Source organism: Eleutherodactylus coqui, chromosome 6, assembly GCF_035609145.1.
Source record: "Eleutherodactylus coqui strain aEleCoq1 chromosome 6, aEleCoq1.hap1, whole genome shotgun sequence".
Lineage (NCBI taxonomy): Eukaryota > Metazoa > Chordata > Amphibia > Anura > Eleutherodactylidae > Eleutherodactylus > Eleutherodactylus coqui.
The window spans coordinates 232,627,109-232,647,575 of record NC_089842.1 but is presented as its reverse complement, the minus strand read 5'-3'; the positions used below and the strand labels follow the sequence as shown (position 1 = coordinate 232,647,575).

Genomic DNA, 20,467 nt, shown 5'->3' with positions numbered 1-20,467 from the left:
GGATGGTTGTTTGAGTTTTATATTTCTGGTAGACAATCACACCAAGTCTCCAACACAGAATCCCGCCCCCTCAGAGGGGTGCCTGTCTGCAACTCGCTTGCTGCACCAAACAGATCGCTGTAAATTTTTCTGGACCTCCGCCCACCCGGCCTCAATATCGTAACAAAACTCATTTGCTCCTGGTACCTCTGAAACCCTCTTTGAAAGGGGGCCAAAACATGGGTGAAATCCGTAGTTACAGAAGAACAGTGAAGTCCCCGTAGCTTCCAGTGATCTTTTGTTTAGAGCAAACTCGGCTAGTGGAAAGAACTTCGACCAGTCCTCCTGATTTTCCAAGGCATAACAACGTAAATACTGCTCCAGGTTCTTATTACACCTCTTAGTTTGCCCATTGGTTTCAGGATGGTATACCGAGGAAAACGAAAGCTGGACACCCAAACGAGAGCAGACTATTCGCCAAAATCTAAAAACAAATTGTACGCCGCGATCGGAGACTATATTCTCTGGCAAACCATGTAGTCTAACAATGTGGCAAATGAACAAACTCGCCAAGGTCTTGGCATTAGGTAAACCGGGGAGTGCCACAAAATGGCACCTTTTACTAAACCGGTCCACTACCACCCACACAACAGTGTTGTCATCGGAAGGTGGTAAATCCGTAATGAAGTCCATGGACAAATGCGTCCATGGTCTCTTAGGAATAGGCAGCGACAATAACATACCGGCTGGCCGACTGCGGGATGACTTGGTTCTGGCACACACTTCACATGACGAAACAAAACTGAACGTATCCCATCGTAATGACGGCCACCAATATGTTCTAGAGAGTAACTTACAGGTATTATTAATCCCCGGATGCCCAGCCAACACCGAACTGTGAATCTCGGCCAGCACCTGTAACCTTAGATGAACAGGAACAAAAAGCTTCCCAGCCGGAAGCTTTGACGGGGCCAAATTTTGTGCTTTACGGACTTGCTCCTCTAACTCTAATGACACTGCCGACACCACCACTCCTTCAGACAGGATAGGGGCAGGAGGTTCCTCAGAAACTACTGGAAGAAAACTTCTGGAAAGAGAATCGGCCTTCACATTCTTCCAGCCTGGATGACATGTAACTAAAAAATGTAAACACGAAAAGAAAAGCGACCAGCGTGCCTGTCTGGAATTAAGTCTCTTGGCAGATTCCAGATATATGAGGTTTTTGTGATTCGTGAAAACCGTTACTTTGTGTCGCGCCCCCTCTAGAAATTCACGCCACTCCTCGAATGCCCATTTAACCGCCAGGAATTCCCTGTCCCCAATGTCATAATTTCGCTCCGAAGACGAAAATTTACGGGAGAAGAATGCACATAGGCGGAGATCTTGCAATGTCTCCGTTCCCTGAGATAGAACTGCTCCAACCCCCACCTCTGAAGCATCGACCTCAACAATAAAGGGCCTGGAAGAATCTGGTTGCACCAGAACCGGAGCAGTAGCAAAACACTTCTTCAATCTCTGAAATGACTGCATAGCTTCCGTCGACCATTTAGTAGGAAAGCACCCCTTCTTAGTCATATCAGTAAGAGGTTTAACTATCACCGAAAAATTCCTAATGAATCTACGGTAATAGTTGGCGAACCCTAGGAACCATTGTAAGGCTTTCACATTTTCTGGTAGGACACAATCCTTCACCGCTCGGACCTTCTCAGGATCCATCTTGAACCCTTCGTGGGTAATTATATGCCCCAAAAATGTGATCTCTTGTACAGCAAACACACACTTTTCTCTTTTGGCGAACAAACAATTCTCACGCAAAGCTGGGAGGACCTGGCGAACATGAGAAACATGGGACTCAAAATCCGGAGAGAAGATCAAAATATCATCCAAGTATACTAGTACAAATCTGCCCACAAACTGAGAGAGAACCTCATTGATCAAGGACTGAAATACTGCAGGGGCATTAGTGAGACCAAAAGGCATCACCAGACTCTCAAAATGCCCCCCTGGGGTATTAAACGCAGTCTTCCACTCGTCCCCCTCCTTAATCCGGATTAAATTATATGCCCCGCGCAAGTCTAGCTTGGAAAACCAGTTGGAGCCATTCAACTGAGAAAACAGATCCGGAAAAAGGGGGAGAGGGTATGGATTGCGTCTCGTGATTTTGTTCAATTCTCTAAAGTCAACACAGGGACGTAACCCGCCATCTTTTTTCTTTACAAAAAAGAAACCAGCTGCTAGTGGGGAATTAGATGGTCATATATGATTCCTTCTCAAGCTGTCCTGGATATAATCTTTGAGCACCAGTCTCTCAGGGGCCGATATGTTGAACATGCGACTCTTGGGGAACTTGCAGTCAGGGAGAAGTTCAATGGCACAATCCCCCTTTCTGTGCGGTTGTAATTTGTCTGCCCCCTCGTGGGAAAACACATCAGAGAAGTTAGCTATAAATTCAGGCAACTCCTCTGCCTGAATGGAGGCTATATCAGCAGAAATGCAACTGGACAGACAACCAGGGCTCCATTTAACAATGTCCCCCTTTTCCCAGTCCACTACTGGGTTGTGTAAGCGCAGCCAGGGCAACCCCAAGACTACTTGCGTAGGGAGGGATTCCATGACATATAGTGTTATACATTCCATGTGGAACAGCCCAATCCTTAAATGGACATTAGGTACACAAAAACTCAGATTTCTCTGAGATAGTGGAGCAGCATCAATGGCGGACACAGGGATGGGACAATCCAAGGCACTCATCTCTAAGCCTAAATGTTTGACAGTCTCCTGATGTATTAAATTAATACTAGCTCCACAATCCAAAAAGACTCGTATGGGACTGTCAGCACTGCCACAACGAATTTCAGCAGGAAGTACCAGCCTGTTACAGCTGGTATTCTACAATTGCTCTATGCTGCTCAAAAAGCCTGGCCAACAGGTGCAGCGTAGAATTCCAGCGTGTGGGAACATCGCACAGCAGTCGGTGCTCTGGCAGCTGGAAGTGATGTTGCAGTGTCCCGAGGGTGACAACATCTTGGACTTGCGGAAATGTGCGCACTCACGGCGCGCCTTGCTGAGCTGGTCAGACAAGTGGGGGTAGTTTTTCAGAAACCGCTGAACCACCAGATTGAACAAGTGGGACAGGCATGACACGTGTGTGAGGCTGCCAAGTTGCAGAGCCGCCCCCAGGTTATGGTCATTGTCACACATGACCATGCCTGGTTGAAGGCTCAGCTGCGAAAGCCAAAGATCAGTCTGCTCTGTCAGACCTTGTAACAGCTCGGGGGTGGCATGCCTCTTGCTGACGCTTTCCCACCGCACTGCTGCCGCACCACGTGTGCTATAGCAACTGCTGGCGATGCCCTCACACTTCCTAATTGAGAGGTGGAGGTGGCGGAGAAGGAGGATGGGGTTTGGAGGCGGTGGCATAATACGCTGGAGAAACCTTCAGTGAGGTAGGACCAGCTATCCTTGGTGTGGGTAGCACATGAGTGGTCCCAGGCTCTGACTCGGTCCCAGCCTCCACCAAGTTCACCCAATGTGCCATCAGGGAGACGTAGTGTCCCTGCCCGCCAGCACTTGTCCATGTGTCCGTCGTTAAGTGGATTCCCAGTAACCGTGTTGGTGAGGGCACGGTTTATGTTTCGGGAGATGTGCTGGTGTAGGGCGGGGACGGTGCACCGGGAAAAATAGTGGTGACTGGGGACCGAGTACGGCGCTGTCAGTTGACAGGCGGTACGCATATCCGTGATGATCCCTCCAGCAGCACTAAACACCCTCTCCGATAAGACGCTAGCGGCAGGGCAAGGCAGCACCTCCAGGGCGTACAGCGCAAGTTTGTGCCACGTGTCCAGCTTTGACACCCAATAGCTGTATGGAGCAGAGGAATCACAGAGGATGGTGGTATGATCGGCTATGTACTCCCATCTTGGCAGCATCTCCAGGCTGAGTAATTTAGCAATATGCACGTTTAAAGATTGTGCATATGTGGGTGGGTGGCCACGTATTTCTGCTTTCGCTCCAATGCTTGTGTTAGCGACAGCTGAATGCTGGGAAACCTTGCTGGAGGCCATGGAGGACCGTGGAGGTGAGGGTGTCGGTGCAGTCCAGGAGGTGCCCGTTCCTTCGTCCTGGGAGGGGAATTGGATCTGTGTGCCAGGTTGTGGCACAGGGGAAGAGGCAGTGGTGTGAGCCGTAGGCAGTAAATAGCTCTCTTTCCACCTCATTGGGTGCTTGTCCATCATATGCCTGCACATGCTAGTGGTGGTGAGGCTGGTAGTGGGGGCTCCCCTGCTGATCTTGGTGCAACACAGATTGCACACCAGTGTTCATTTGTCATCCTTGCTTTCACTAAAATACCTCTACACCTTCGAATACCTAGCCCTCTGCACGGAGTCTTGTCGCGAGGGGGTGCTGTGGGAAACAGTTGGGGGATTCTTTGCTCTTGGCCTGCCTCTACCTCTGGCCAGACCACTGCCTCTTCCAACTTGTCCTGCTGCTGCACTTGCCTTTCCCTCTGAAGCTCTCTCTTCAGTAAGCTTAGCAAGCCAGGTGTGGTCAGTCACCTTATCGTCCAGCAGCTCTCCCTCTGAATCCTCTGTCCACTCCTCCCTCGGACTTCCTGTCCTAACAACAACCTCACTGACAGCCAACTGTGTCTCATCATCCTCATCCACAAAAAGCTCGTGAGACAGTTCCCGTAAATCCCCAACCTCATCACCCTGACTCTGGGAAAGTTCCAAATGTTGGGCATCGCTCACGACAAACTCCTCAGGTGGCTAATGAACATTTTTTTCTGACTCAGGGCAGGGACCTGAGAACAGTTCCTGGGAGTCTGCCTGTTTAGAATCTCTCCTTTTCCTGGACGGACCAGGCTGGGAGAAAGGTGGAACAGCAAGAGGATTCAGAGGAGCAGTCCCTTGGTCTGCATGAGTGGACTGCGTAGAAGACTGGGTGTTGGATAAATTGCAGGACGCGTTATCCGCGATCCACGTCATCACCTGATTGCACTGTTTTGCTTGTAATAAAGGTCAATCACACGGACCTGCAAATTGTGAGATGAAGCTGGGGAGCAGAGATACGCAGCGCTCTACTAATCCCTTAGCAGCAGCTTCTGATTCCCCTACCCAGGACCGCGGCCTGTGCCCACACCCTCACTTGGACGATCGTGTCCACGTCCTCGACTTCGACCCTTACCCCTACTCCAATCATGTACGATAAAGGATAAAGCAGGGCCCAAATAAATGAACCCACTGTATAGCGCTGAGAACTGGGGCTAATTCACCGCTCACAGAGACTTGGAAATACCAGAGGCTCTATGCTGTGACAGAATAAATTAAACAACTGTATTGCGCTGATACCTAGGGGTAATTTACCGTTCACAGAGACTTGTAGATAAGAGAGGCTGCGTGCAGTTCAAGAAAAAATTAGCCCACTGTTTAGTGAGAACTCCGGCTAATTCACCACACACAGAGAATGGGAGATATGAGATGCTCTGCACAGCCCCAGAAAAAATTAGCCCACTGTTTAGCGATGAAAACTCCAGCTTATTCACTGCACACAGCAAATGGGAGATGTGAGGTGCTTTGCACAACCCCAGAAAAAATAAGCCCACTGTTTAGCGATGGGAACTCAGTCTAATTCACCGCACACAGCGAAAGGGAGATGTGAGATGCTCTGCACTGGCCCAGCAAAATTAAACCGACTGTTTAGCGATGAAAGCTATGGCTAATTCACCGCACACAGAGAATGGTAGATGTGAGATGCTCTGCACAGGGCTAGATGCTAGAAAACAAAATTGGTGCACTACTGCTCCCAGCCAGCCAAAAAAGTAATGCACACAATGAGCAGTAGCCCTAAGAAGGACTGTTGGGTTCTTGAACTCAGGATCCCTGCCTAACCGCACCCTACACTAACTCTTTCCCTATCTCAGCATCAGCAGCTCTTTCCCTAACCTCTGCCAGCATGCATCTGAGGTGAGCCGCGGGCGGCACCAGTTTAAGTACTCGGCAGTCACCTGATCCCACCAGCCACTCACTGCTGTAAACGTGCAGAGGGTTCACACATCACAGCAGGAAGTGGTAAAGCCTTTCCTGCATGTTTAGTGGCTAAATAATGGCGCTAAACATGCGGGGAGGGGAAATTAAATTTACTTGAGCACCGCATGATACTCGACTTGAGTAGCGGGCATCTCGAGTAGCCTATTCCTCGATCGAGCATCAAGCTCGGACGAGCGTGCTCGCTCATCTCTATTCATTATATATAATGAGTTACAGATAATTAATTACATAATACATGAAGTTTAATCCCATACAATACTATCCAAGTCAAAATGGGAAAAACCTCTTTTCTTTTTCATCACTTGCAGGAAAAAGTCATAAGGATTTAAAGGGGTTGTCCCGCGCCGAAACGTTTTTTTTTTTTTTTCAATAGCCCCCCGTTCGGCGCGAGACAAACCCGATGCAGGGGTTTAAAAAAAAAAACGGATAGTACTTACCCGAATCCCCGCGCTCCGGTGACTTCTTACTTAACTTGCGAAGATGGCCGCCGGGATCTTCACCCTCGGTGCACCGCAGGTCTTCTGTGCGGTCCATTGCCGATTCCAGCCTCCTGATTGGCTGGAATCGGCACACGTGACGGGGCGGAGCTACGAGGAGCAGCTCTCTGACACGAGCGGCCCCATTCAGAAGGGAGAAGACCGGACTGCGCAAGCGCGTCTAATCAGGCGATTAGACGCTAAAATTAGACGGCACCATGGAGACGAGGACGCTAGCAACGGAACAGGTAAGTGAATAACTTCTGTATGGCTCATATTTAATGCACGATGTATATTACAAAGTGCATTAATATGGCCATACAGAAGTGTATAACCCCACTTTGTTTCGCGGGACAACCCCTTTAAATAGGAGACATTGATAAAGAACCACTCCGGAATGGCAAAGTGAAATGAATGCTATTGCAATCAACCTAATAAGTCGTTACAACAAACTACCAGTGGAAAAGAAGAGAAATAAAATGATATAGAAACAATTAGATGCAGCAAATATGATGCAGTATTTAATACTTAATAAGAGTAACCGGTACCGAAACTCACTTAATGAGGACAAAGGGGTTAAGTAACCAACAAAACTCTTGAGGACAAGAAGAGGTTAAAAATCAGGTGTTTTTAGTGAGTAATGTTTTTAAGGGAACAGGATGTGATACCAAGACGAGGTGAACAAAGTTCAATGTAACTGAAACGCGTTCTCCAGTCATCCTGATGTAAAAAGCACTACTGTTCAAATAAAGCAGGAAGGTATTTTCACAAAGCCTGTGTTCCCCAACTCCTTTATATTTAAGAATAACGGAGACCTGGTTGGATGAAAGCTGTGACTGGGTGTTAAATCTACAGAGTCATAGTGTGTTCAGAAGGAATTGTAAAAACTGCAAAGGAGGAGGAGTTTGTCTTTATGTAAGATCATGGTTTAACCCCTTCATGACATGGCCTATTTTGGGCTTAAGGACGCAACAATTTTTGGCGGATTTTCTTCTCCGTTTATCAAAAGCCATAACTTTTTTATTTTTCCGTCGACGCGGCCGTGTAAGGGCTTGTTTTTTGCGTGGCAAACTGTAGTTTTTATCGGCATCATTTTTGGGTTCATTAACTATATTGTAAAGCTTTTATTTATTTTTTTATGATAGCAGGGAGAGAAAATGCATCAATTCTGACATAGATTTTTTTATTTTTTCTGTACAGCGTTAATCATGCAGCATAAATGAGACATTCCATTTTTTCTGCGGACCGGTACGGTTACAACGATACCAAAATTCTTACATTTTTTTTTAGGTTTTTCCACTTTTCTGCAATAAAAACACTTTTTTTGGAAATCTTTTTTTTTTCTAAATCGCTGCATTCAAAGTCCTGTCACTTTTTTATTTTTTGATGTAAGGAGCTTTGTGAGGGCTTATTTTTTGCGAGACGAGCTGTAGCTTTTACTGGTACCATTTTGGGGTACATACGGCTTTTTTGATCACTTTTATTGCGTTTTTAGTGAGGCAAAATGCTAAAAATTAGCATTTTGCCTCAGTTTTTTAGCGTTTTTTACCGTGCACACTCAAAAGCACGTGCAACTTATTGTACGCATCGTTACGGACATGACAATACCAAATATGTGGGGTTTTAATTTTTTTTATGCTAATCTGAGAAAAAGCATAAAAAATGTTTTTTTTTTTTACTCTTTTTTTTTTACATTTTTTTAATTCATTTTTTTAATCTTTTTTTTTTTTTTACAACATTTGTGTCCCCCTGGGGGACTTTGACCACAGGCCTGATGATCGCTGTCATAAGGCATGGAAGAGCTACTGCTCTGCCATGCCTTATCGCTTATACAGCGATCTCAGGCACTGGTAAAACAGGACGCCAGTGTATGGCGTCCTGTTACCATGGCGACAGGCCGGGCTCGCGATAACATTGCGAGAGCCGGACGGAGACACAGAGGGAGTGCGCTCCCTCTGTAAACTCTTTCCCTGCCGCGAACTACTTGGATCGCGGCAGGGAAGGGGTTAACAGCGAGGGGGCGCATCTCCGATGCCCCCCGCTGTTGCAGCGGGACGCCGGCTGTGACTGACAGCCGACTCCTGCTGCGGGATAGCGTGGGATCATATGTGATACCACGCTATCCCCAGGACGTAAGTTTACGCCCTGTTGCGGGAAGGGGTTAAAGCCCACATTACAGGAAGATATATATGAGGGAGACGAACATGTGGAGTCTCTATGGGTGGAAATACATGGAGGGAAAAACAAGAATAACATCCTCATATGGATTTTCTGTAGACCACTAAATATAACAAAAGCTACTAAAAATCTGTTACTGAGGCAAATAAATAAAGCAGCAAATCCTAATGACGTGATTATTATGGGGGACTCTATCCAGATAGAAACTGGAAAGCCAAAACTTGTGGATCTCTTAAAGGTAACAAGTTTCTGTCAATAACAAAAGCTAATTATCTCACTGAATCTGTTCAGGGCCCAAATAGAGGGACTGCCATTGTGGACTTAATACTAACCAAGAGTCCTGATAGCATAACCTGTGCAGGTCAGGAGGTGCGTGGGCAATAGTGACCATTATATCATACATTTCCATTTGTCTTTCAAAAGGGAGATTTATAGCAGAGCTACGAAAGTACTAAACTTTAGGAAGACTGAATTCGATCAGCTCAGAGATGCCCTTAAAGGGGTTGTCCCGCGAAACAAAGTGGGGGTATACACTTCTGTATGGCCATATTAATGCACTTTGTAATGTACATCGTGCATTAATTATGAGCCATACAGAAGTTATTCACTTACCTGTTCCGTTGCTGGCGTCCCCGTCTCCATGGTGCCGTCTAATTTTCAGCGTCTAATCGCCCGATTAGACGCGCTTGCGCAGTCCGGTCTTCTCCGTGTTGAATGGGGCTGCTCGTTCTGGAGAGCTGCTCCTTGTAGCTCCGCCCCGTCACGTGTGCCGATTCCAGCCAATCAGGAGGCTGGAATCAGCAATGGACCGCACAGAAGACCTGCGGTCCACCGAGGGTGAAGATCCCGGCGGCCATCTTCACAAGGTAAGTAAGAAGTCACCGGAGCGCGGGGATTCGGGTAAGTACTATCCGTTTTTTTTTTTCAACACATGCATCGGGTTTGTCTCGCGCCGAACAGGGGGGCTATTGAAAAAAAAATAAACCCGTTTCGGCGCGGGACAACCCCTTTAATATTATTGATTGTGAAAATGTCATCAAAAATAAGAGTGCAGACAATAAATGGGAAATGTTTAAAAGCATCTTAAATACTTACCCTGAGCGGTTCATAATTTACAGGAATATTAGAGTTAGGAGTAGGAGAAAACCAATGTGGCTCAATAAAGATGTAAAGGGGACAATAAACAACCAGTACCTCATGATTGATCGGATACAAAGGTGGCCAACTAAAGTAATAAATGGAATGGGCGGACTACAATACCCAGAGAGGTTATTAAAATTGGGGTCATATTGTTTAGAAAAAAGACCTCTGAGAGGTGTCTTAATAACTATGTATAGATATATCGCAGGACAATTCGGAGATCTCTCGCATCATCTCTTTTTACCCAGGACTGTAACAAGGGGGCGCCCTCTACATCTTGAGGAAAGAAAGTTTCTACACAGACACAGATGGGGATTCTTTACTTTTAGAAGAGTGAAACTATGGAACTCTCTGCCTGAGGATGTGGTGATGGCGAACTCGATAAAAGAGTTTAAGGACGCCTCCTAAATGTTGCGATACAATATTATATGATCCAGGGATTATTCCGATTGGAGTCAGGGAGGAATTTTGCCCCCTTAAATTGGGAAAGTTAGCTTATACTTTAATGGGTTTTTGTGCCTTCCTCTGGATCAACAATGGGGGGGATGGGGGGAACTGGATGGACTGATGTCTTTTTTTAAATCTTTCCAATGATTTTTATTGGTATTTTTAATAACATAACTTACAGGTGTAATTATGATTGTGGATATCAGTAGAGATGAGCGAACGTACTCGGTAAGGCCGATTTTGCAATCGAGCACCGCGATTTTCGAGTACTTCACTACTCGGGTGAAAAGATTCGGGGGTTGCCATTGTTAACATTTGAAACAATAAATAACACTTAACCAGTGTGCACGATTTTGAGCTTTTGGGGTATTGATGAAAATGTAAGCTTTAACTTGTTCCATTTTAGCTAATCATATTAATGCTTTTGTGCATCATTCATAATTATTAGAGATGAGCGAGCATACTCGTCCGAGCTTGATGCTCGTTCGAGTATTAGGGTGCTCGAGATGCTCGTTACTCGAGACGAACACCACACGGTACTCGTCTCGATTAAACGAGCACTGACCATTGAATTCAATGGAGCCGGCAATACAGCCGACTCCATTGAAAGCAATGGGCTGCCGGCGATCGCGGGATGAATTGTCGGGAAGGGGTTAAATATATAAGCCCTTCCCTGTAATTCATCCAGAAATGTATAAAAATAAAAAATATATATATACTTACCTGGTCCCGGCAGACGGAGTTCAGCGCGGCAGGCTGCAGTTCTCCTGAACTGCTCTAAACAGCTGTGAGTAGTATTCAGCAGCCGGGGATTTAAAATCCCCGCCTGCTGAATGAGATGCCTCTGATTGGTCACAGCCTGACCAATCAGAGGCATCCCGCACTCACACCCATTCATGAATTCATGAATGGGTGAGTGAGGGCTGCCTCTGATTGGCTCAGGGGCAGCTCTGAGCTCTCAGCTGTCCCTGCGCTGAGCCAATCAGAGGCAGCCCTCACTCACCCATTCATGAATTCATGAATGGGTGTGAGTGAGGGATGCCTCTGATTGGTCAGGCTGTGACCAATCAGAGGCCTCTCATTCAGCAGGCGGGGATTTTAAATCCCCGGCTGCTGAATACTACTCACAGCTGTTCAGAGCAGTTCAGGAGAACTGCAGCCTGCCGCGCTGAACTCCGTCTGCCGGGACCAGGTAAGTATATATATATTTTTTATTTTTACACATTTCTGGATGAATTGTAGGGAAGGGCTTATATATTTAAGCCCTTCCCGACAATTCATCCCGCGTACGCCGGCAACCCATTGCTTTCAATAGAACCGGCTGTATTGCCGGCTCCATTGAATTCAATGGGCTAACATTGTTCTTCTCTGCCACAGCTGTTACAGCTGTGGCAGAGGAGAACGATCTTTACGCTGACAGTGGGGGGAAGGTCTCACTCTTGCCGCTATTGTGGCTTAATAGTGGGACCTGGGAACTTGAGATGCAGCCCAAAATGTAGCTCCTCGCCTGCCCTATTCGTTTCTGTGTCGTTTCCATCACTTTCTTGTGTTTTGCAGATTTTCACAAATGGAAACCTTAGCGAGCATCGGCGATATACAAAAATGCTCGAGTCACCCATTGACTTCAATGGGGTTCGTTACTCGAAACGAACTCTCGAGCATCACTGAAAGTTCGACTCGAGTAACGAGCACCCGAGCATTTTGGTGCTCGCTCATCTCTAATAATTATCACTTACAACAATGTTGTCTTGGAGCCAGTAAACGTTGAAGAGACTTCTTTACTTCTTTGTTTCTCAGCGTATAAATAAGAGGATTTACTGCTGGAGTAATAACTGTGACCAATATGGCGCTCATTCTGTCTTGTTCTAATGAGTTCTGTGTGGTTGGACCTAGATACATACATAGTGCTGTGCCAATGTACAAAAACACAATAGTGATGTGAGATGTACAAGTGGAGAAGGCTTTCCATCTATCTTGTCTAGATCGAATGTTCAGAAGATGACTTCCAATATACATATAGGACATGATGATCATAGAAAATGTACTGACAGCCACAAGACCAAAGATTCCCGACACTAGAAGTTTAATGTGCTTGATATTTGCACAGGCCAGTTTTATAACAGGTTTTATATCGCAATAGAAATGTGTAACTTGCTTTCTGTTACAATAAGGCAATCTGAATGTTAGAATTGTTTGCAGCAATGAATATAGAAATCCAATGAGCCAGCAGCCTGAGGCCAACTGGACGCAAGACGTTTTTCCCATAAGGACATGATATCTCAGAGGGTTACAAATGGCAACATACCTATCATAAGACATTGAAGTCAGAAGAAGAGCCTCAGTGCTTCCGAGAAAGTGAAAAAAGTGGAGTTGTGCTACACAACCAACGATTGATATCTTCTTATCACCTATAAGTAAGCCAGATAACATCTTGGGTACAGTGGTAGTTGAGTAAAAAATGTCCAGAAATGAAAGATTACCCAAGAAGAAATACATTGGTTTGTACAGAGACGGGTCAATAGAAATGAGAAGAACAATGCAGAGATTTCCTGATAAGTTGAACAGATAAAACATAAGAAAAAGCATGAAGAGCAAAATCTGAAGTTCAGGTACATCAGTGATACCCAAAAGGATGAAACCTTCTATAGATGTCACATTGCCTATTTCCATTTCCCTACGTCTTTTGTAACATCTTTAAGATCATCTGATAATGCTCAAGAATATAGCAACTCATGTGGAAACATTTCCTGTTAGATTGTAACGTCATTTAAGTTATTTTATATTATCACATTAACCAGTTATCAATCTCCTCAATGAGGATTGTACAATATCCACTTGTTGCAATTACATTTGGATCTTTTTGGTCCAGAATTAAAAGTCATAAAACATGGTAATCCATTACACAGTTGGAATTCCAGATGTTCCTTCATAATGTTGACATATCACAATATTTCAACATCATGTACGTTATCATTGTAAGAAAACAAAACAAGTATGATTTTATGATTGGCAACCATGAAATCTAAATTAATTTCATCTTTGTGGGATGCTCTAAAAAACATGATACATACACTCACATCTACCTACTTCTCGCATCAAAAGACTGGAAAATTTTGTTCTACTCGAATTTGGTATGAAGGGTAGGTCAAAATGACATTGTAGACAGTCCAAGACTTGAAGGTCGGACCCTGTCAAAGGGCAGATGCGCCACAGGTCATCACAGTGTTAATCGCCCCTGTGCTTTTACACAGGCAGGAGCATCACTCAGTAAATTGAGGCAGACAGGGCTGAGGATCATTCCAGCCTGCCCACATCCATTTACAATATACATATAGATGCATAATAGACACGTGGACAAGTACTGGCGGGCAAGGCCACTATATCTCCCTGACGGCAGATTGGGTGAACTTGGTGGAGGCTAGGACCGAGTCAGAGCCTGGGACCACTCACGTCCTACACACACCCAGAATAGCGGGTCCTACCTCGGTGCTGGTATCTGCGGCATTTTATGCCACCTCCTTCCAACTCTTGCCCTTCTACTCCTCTGCCACCTCTACCTCTCAATTAAGAAGTATGGGCACGTCTCCAGCAGTCGGTAGTGCGCGGCAGCACAGCGGTGGGCAAGTGTCAGCAAGCCGTGCTGAAACTAATCAGCTTAGGTGACAAGAGGCACACGCCCCCCGAGCTGCTGCAGGTTCTGACAGAGCAGGCCGACCTCTGGCTGTCGCCGCTGAGCCTCTAACCAGGCATAGTCGTGTGTGACAATGGTCGTAACCTGGTGGCGGACATTTGCCATGCCTGGCCCATGTCTTTAATCTGGTGGTTCAGCGGTTTCTGAAAAACTACCCCCACTTCTCTGACCAGCTCAGCAAGGTGCGCCACATATGCGCACATTTCTGCAAGTCCACCATGGTTGCTGCCACCCTGAGGACCCTGCAACGTTGGTTTCAGCTGCCAGAGCACCGACTGCTGTGCGACGTGCCCACACACTGGAATTCTATGCTGCACATGTTGGCCAGGATGTATGAGCAGCGTAAACCAATAGTAGAATACCAGCTGCAACATGGGCGGCAAAGTAGTAGCCAGCCTCCGATACTTTACTGAGGAGTGGGCATGGATGGCAGATATCTGCCAGGTCCTCGGAAACTTTGAGGAGTCTACCCAAATGGTGAGCGGTGATGCGGCAATCATTAGCATTACCATCCCGCTGCTTTGCCTGCTAAGAAGTTCGCTACTAAGCATAAAGGCCGACGCTTTGCGGTTATAACAGGAGACGGGGGATGACAGTATGTTGCTTGATAGCCAGACCACCCTCATGTCTATATCTCAGCGCGTTTTGGAGGAGGAGGAGGAAGAGACAGCTGGGCACACTGCAGAGGGTACCCAAGCTGCTTCCCTCTCATCTGTTCAGCGTGTATGGGCTGAAGAGGAGGACGATCATAAAAGTCATCTTCCTAGTGAGGACAGCGATGTGTTGCGTACTGGTATCCTGGCACACATGGCTGACTTCCTGTTAGGCTGCCTTTCCCGGGACCCTCACGTTAGACGCATTCTGGCCAACACGGAATACTGGGTGTACACCCTTCTCGACCCATGGTATAAGGAGAACCTTTCAACTCTCATTCCCGAAGAGGAAAGGGGTACGAGAGTGATGCAATTCCACATGGCCCTGGTGGAAAAAGTGATGCTAAAGTTCCCACCTGACAGCGCTAGTGGCAGAAGGCGCAGTTCAAAGGAGCAAGTAGCAGGAAAGGAGCGGGGATCAGGCAGCATGTCCAGCGCAGGCAGGGGAACACTCTACAATTCCTTTGCTAGCTTTATGGCTCCCCAGCAAGACAGTGTCACCACTCCCCAGTCAAGGCTGAGTCGGAGGGAGCACTGTAAAAAGATGGTGAGGGAGTATGTAGCCGATCGTACCACTGTCCTCTGTGATGCCTCTGCTCCATACAACTATTGAGTGTGAAAGCTGGACAGATAGCACGAACTTGCGCTGTAAGCCCTGGAGGTGCTGGCCTGCCCTGCCGCTAGCATCTTGTCAGAGAGGTTGTTTAGTGCAGCTTGGGAAATCATCACGGATAAGCGTACCTGCCTGTCAACTGCCAGTGCCGACATGCTTACACTCATAAAGATGAACAAAGCATGGATTTCCCCAGACTTCTCTTCTCCAACGGCTAAAAGCAGCAGAACCTAATGATTCTTTTCGCTGCAACAGGAGAAAAATGCATCCTCACTCACCACAGAAAAAGGGAGAATTAGCTTAGTCAGTCACTCTCGATTATTACTCCTACTACTACTCCTCCTCCTAAAACAGCATGTCATCACGCTGAACTGCCAATTTTTCTGCAGCCCAAAAGGCTGGGTTTAAAAGTTTTTTACAATTTTTCAACATTTCAAAAGTATTGATACTTTAACAGACACCAATTAACAGACAGGGCTGCCTCTAGGCTCTGTTAAAAAAAATAAGCAACAACGAGCTGTATCTTTAAAAAATGTTTATGGGTTTCACCTGACCTCACAGTTGAGCAATTTTTCAGGGGTGCACTTGTACTCTTAGTACACCAATTTTTATGGCCCTCACCTATACTGTCATCTAAATAATTTTTCCGGCCTTCGCCTACACTTTTGGTAACCAAATTTTTCAGGGGTTTGCCTATACTCTCGGTACACCGATGTTTCAGGGGTTCGCCTACACTCTTGATACAGAAATATTACAGGGGTGTGCCTATACTCTTGCTACAGAAATGTTACAGGGGTCCGCCTATACTCTTGCTACAGAAATGTTACAGGGGTCTGCCTATCCGCTTGCTACAGAAATGTTACAGGGGTCCCCCAATACTGTTGCTACAGAAATGTTACTAGGGTCCACCTATACTCTTGCTACGAAAATGTTACTGTGGTCTCCCTATACTTTTGCTCCAGAAATGTCACAGGGGTCTGCCTATACTTCTGCTACAGAAATGTTACTGGGGTCCGCCTATGTAGTTTCTACTGAATGGTTTGAGGGCTTTGCCTATGCTTTTGCTACAGAAATGTTACTGGGGATTCGCCTATACTCTTGTTATAGAAATGTTACAGGGGTCTGGCTATACTTTTGCTACAGAAATGTTACTGGGGTCTCCCTATACTTTTGTTACAGAAATGTTACTGGTGTCTACCTATACTTTTGCTACAGAAATATACAGGGGTCTGCCTATACTTTTGCTATAGAAATGTTACTGGGGTCCGCCTATACTCTTGCTACAGAAATTTTACAGGGGTTCGCCTACAATTTTGCTACAGAAATGTTACTGGGATCCGCCTATGCAGTTTCTACTGAACGGTTTGAGGGTTCCCCTATACTTTTGCTACAGAAATGTTACTGGGGTCCCCCTATACCTTTGCTCCAGAAATGTCACAGGGGTCTGCCTATACTTTTGCTATAGAAATGTTACTGGGGTCCGCCTATGTAGTTTCTTCTGAATGGTTTAAGGGCTTCGCCTATACTTTTGCTACAGAAATGTTACTGGGATCCGCCTATACTCTTGCTATAGAAATGTTACAGGGGTCTGCCTATACTCTTGTTATAGAAATGTTACAGGGGTCTGGCTATACTTTTGCTACAGAAATGTGACTGGGGTCTCCCTATACTTTTGCTACAGAAATGTTACAGGGGTCTCCCTATACTTTTTCTACAGAAATGTACAGGGGTCTGCCTATACTTTTGCTACAGAAATGTTACAGGGGTTGGCCTATACTTTTGCTACAGAAATGTTACTGGGGTCCGCCTATACTCTTGCTATAAAAAAATGTTACTGGGGTCCGCCTATACTGTTGATACAGAAATGTTACTGGGGTCTGCCTATGCTGTTGGTGCACAAAGACTTCCCATCGCGGTGTTTTACCTATCTGGCACAAATAAACTGACTGACTTGGGCAGAAATGTGGGCCGAGGTCCTTGGCGGGGTGAAACTCTGCCATGTTTGGGCACTTTGATTTCTTCCTGTGTAATACCATCTTTGTGCACCGACAGCATAGGCGAGCCCGAGGAACTCAAAGACTTCCCATTGCGGTATTGAGCTATCATACACCTACACAGAATGAAGTGTGTGGGGACCCATGGATTTCCCATAGCTATTTAACTTACGGCACCTTGGATCACACAAGGTAGAGACTGGGACAGAGCCTGACCCAGGGCACGCTCATGTACTTCCAACACAGAGTATTACAGGTCCTACCTTGGTCATGGTTTCTCGGCCTTATTATGCCACCACCTCCTCCTGCATGGGGTCTGGGGATCAGCGCTGGGCAACATGTAAACTGCCATGTTTGGGCGAACTGATTTCTTTATGTGTAATACCATCTTTAAGTTCCTTGGGCTTGCCTATGCTGTGGGTGCACAAAGACTTCCTATTGGGGTGTTTTACCTGTCTGGCACAAATACACTGACTGACTAGGGTAGAAATGTGGGCTGAGGTCCTTGGCGCGGTGAAACTCTGCCATGTTTGGGCGCTCTGATTTCTTCCTGTGTAATACCATCTTTGTGCACCGACAGCATAGGCAAGCCCAAGGAACTCAAAGACTCCCCATTGCGGTATTGAGCTGTCTAACACCTACACAGAATGAATTGTGTGGGGGCACTTGGATTTCCCATTTCTATGTAACTCGCGGCACCTTGGGTCACACAAGGTGGAGGCTGGGACTGAGCCTGAACCAGGGCCTGCTCCCATGCTTCCCACACAGAGTATTCCTGCATTGTGGAGATGTTTAGAAGTGCTGGCACCTGAGTCCCCTTTATGCCCATGTTTGCGGCTTCTGACAATTTTGTGACGGAGGTGGCACGGGATGGGAATGATGATCGTACATCAATTTATGATCAATTCTCAACAGCATTGTGGGCTATCGCCCACACTTTCAAAGAGGTTTGCTGCCTGGCTCTGCCAACCCTCTGCAGTGTGTCTCTGGTTTCTCCTCATCCAGTACGCACTTATAAATAGACATGAAGGTGGTGTGGCTATGAAGTGAGCGTGTGGCTGTGAAACAAGCGTGTGGCATGAGGGCAGCTGAACACTGCGCAGGGAAAATTTTGTGTGCGCTGTGGACGCAGGGTCGTGCGGGGGGTTGGACAGCAATGCCAGCATGTAACCCAGGAGAAGAGGCAGCGTTCTCAGCCGCAGGCAGTGATTGTCAATGGTTGCAGGTAGTGTGGTGCTTAGCTAAGATGTGCCAGCGCGTGTGCCTTGCTAATCAGGGTTTGTCCAAAGTAAATTGTTAGGGGGGTGATGCCAGACTTTTGCCCCCATTTTGGCTTAATAGTGGGAACTGGGAGCCTCAGATGCAGCCATGCATGCTTCCCCTGCCCTTCCCCATCCATTTCTGTGGTGTTTCCATGACTTTCTGATGTTTTCTGGTGTTTGACAAGTCATCACCTATGCGGAGCATCGGTGCCATACAAAAATGACTTCAATGGGGTTCTTTACTTGAAACGAGCTCTCGAGCATTACAAAAAGTTTGACTCGAGCAACGAGCACCCGAGCATTTTGGTGCTCGCTCATCTCTATTCTTAATGCTGTCCGTTCAGCTATGGCTCTATTTAGTATTGCAGCTATTTCCCATTGAAGTGAATGAGAAAAATCTGCAATACCAGACTGAGCTACTGCTGAATGGAGAGTGTTATGAGCTTTCTGGCTGACTGACAGCACCTTCTTATCAACTGATTGGCAGGGGTCCTGTGCATAGAGTGTCAATAGTATTTGCTTCAGAAACCCTTTTAAAGAAATTACATGGCACAATGAAACCAATGAGCCCTTATATTGTTTCAGTTCAATAGTGAACCAACTAACCAACCAAATTATGTTTGACCAGATAATCAATGCTGTCATGTAGCATATTTAGGACTAACATTTTTAGGTCAAATGTATACATAGAATTTGGAAAATATTGTCAGAAGTCTAGAGGCTTGGTCCGTATTCCAATCACAATATTGTAGGTTGGGAACTGCTTCATAAGGAAAGGATTATTACATACCAAATATAATACTGATCTTATCATCTAGTGACTGGTATTGATAGTAGAATTGTGTTCCAAATGAAAAGCTCCATAAGATAAAATAATTCAGAATGGAAATTTTCAACACTGGTCAATGACATATTTGAATTTCCCTAAAATAACCGAATCTTCACCCCACATGAAGTTCTTCCTCCAAATGTATTACAAGATTTCTAATCATTTATATAGAAGAGGAATTAATTACCTGGAGACTACATTTATATATAACAAAGTCCCTTAAGCAATATGACACAGGATAAACAGGATAAATAATTGACACTCTTGAGATAGGATACTGAGACCATTATAAAAAGAATTATGAGAAAAGTAGCAAAACAGAAATTGTTTAATTGGTAATGGTAAATAAAGCTACAATGCTACAATATGGGGTTTAACCAAATTTATGACATTGATTCTTTAAATCTATCCAAAAAGGGATTGTCTTTTTTTTAAAAATCAATCACCTATCCTTAGGGTAGACCTGGAGTGAAAAAGTGGAGAGCACTTCCTAGGATAGTAACTCAGGATGAATGTGAATAAAACATCCAAAATTGCTCACCTTGCCGAGTTGTGTTGGAGGAACATTAACTCAAGCATTAAACACTATGATTCCGGCTATTCCACATATTCTGGATAACCCCAGACATCAAAATTCAGCTAGATGGGGCTCAATGATAGGTGGTGGAAAACTCCTCAGCTCACCCAACCACCTGCGCTAGCGACCCTCTTCCCTAACACCTCCTCAAGTCCCTCTTCCCGATTCTCATCTGCCACTTCACCACTATATACAACCCCTCTCTGTCCTCTGGCATTTTCCCCTCCTCATTCAAACATGCTATGATATCCCCACTGCTAAAGAAACCGACTTTTGACTTGACCGATTCTGCCAACTACTGACACATCTCAAATCTCCCCTTCATCTTATTAGAACACCTGGTCTACTCCCGCCTTACAAGCTATCTCTCTTCCTGACAGCTAAATCGAGGGGTGACTAATAGAGATGAGCGAGCACCGAAATGCTTGGGTGCTCGTTGCTCGAGTCGAACTTTCCGCGATGCTCGAGAGCTCGTTTCGAGTAATGAACCCTATTGAAGTCAATTGGGGACTCGAGCATTTTTGTATATGACCAATGCTCCGGATAGGTCTTCACTTGTGAAAAACCAGAAAACATCC

At 45.8% G+C, this 20,467-nt stretch overlaps 1 protein-coding gene across 1 annotated transcript; it reads right to left on the bottom strand.

Annotated features, from left to right (window-relative positions):
• Positions 1–11,998: 11,998 nt before the first annotated feature.
• On the bottom strand, positions 11,999–12,940 carry LOC136571893 (olfactory receptor 12D1-like). The gene has a single exon (XM_066572509.1). It carries the CDS (start codon positions 12,938–12,940, stop codon positions 11,999–12,001), a length of 942 nt encoding a protein of 313 aa, XP_066428606.1.
• Positions 12,941–20,467: the final 7,527 nt, after the last annotated feature.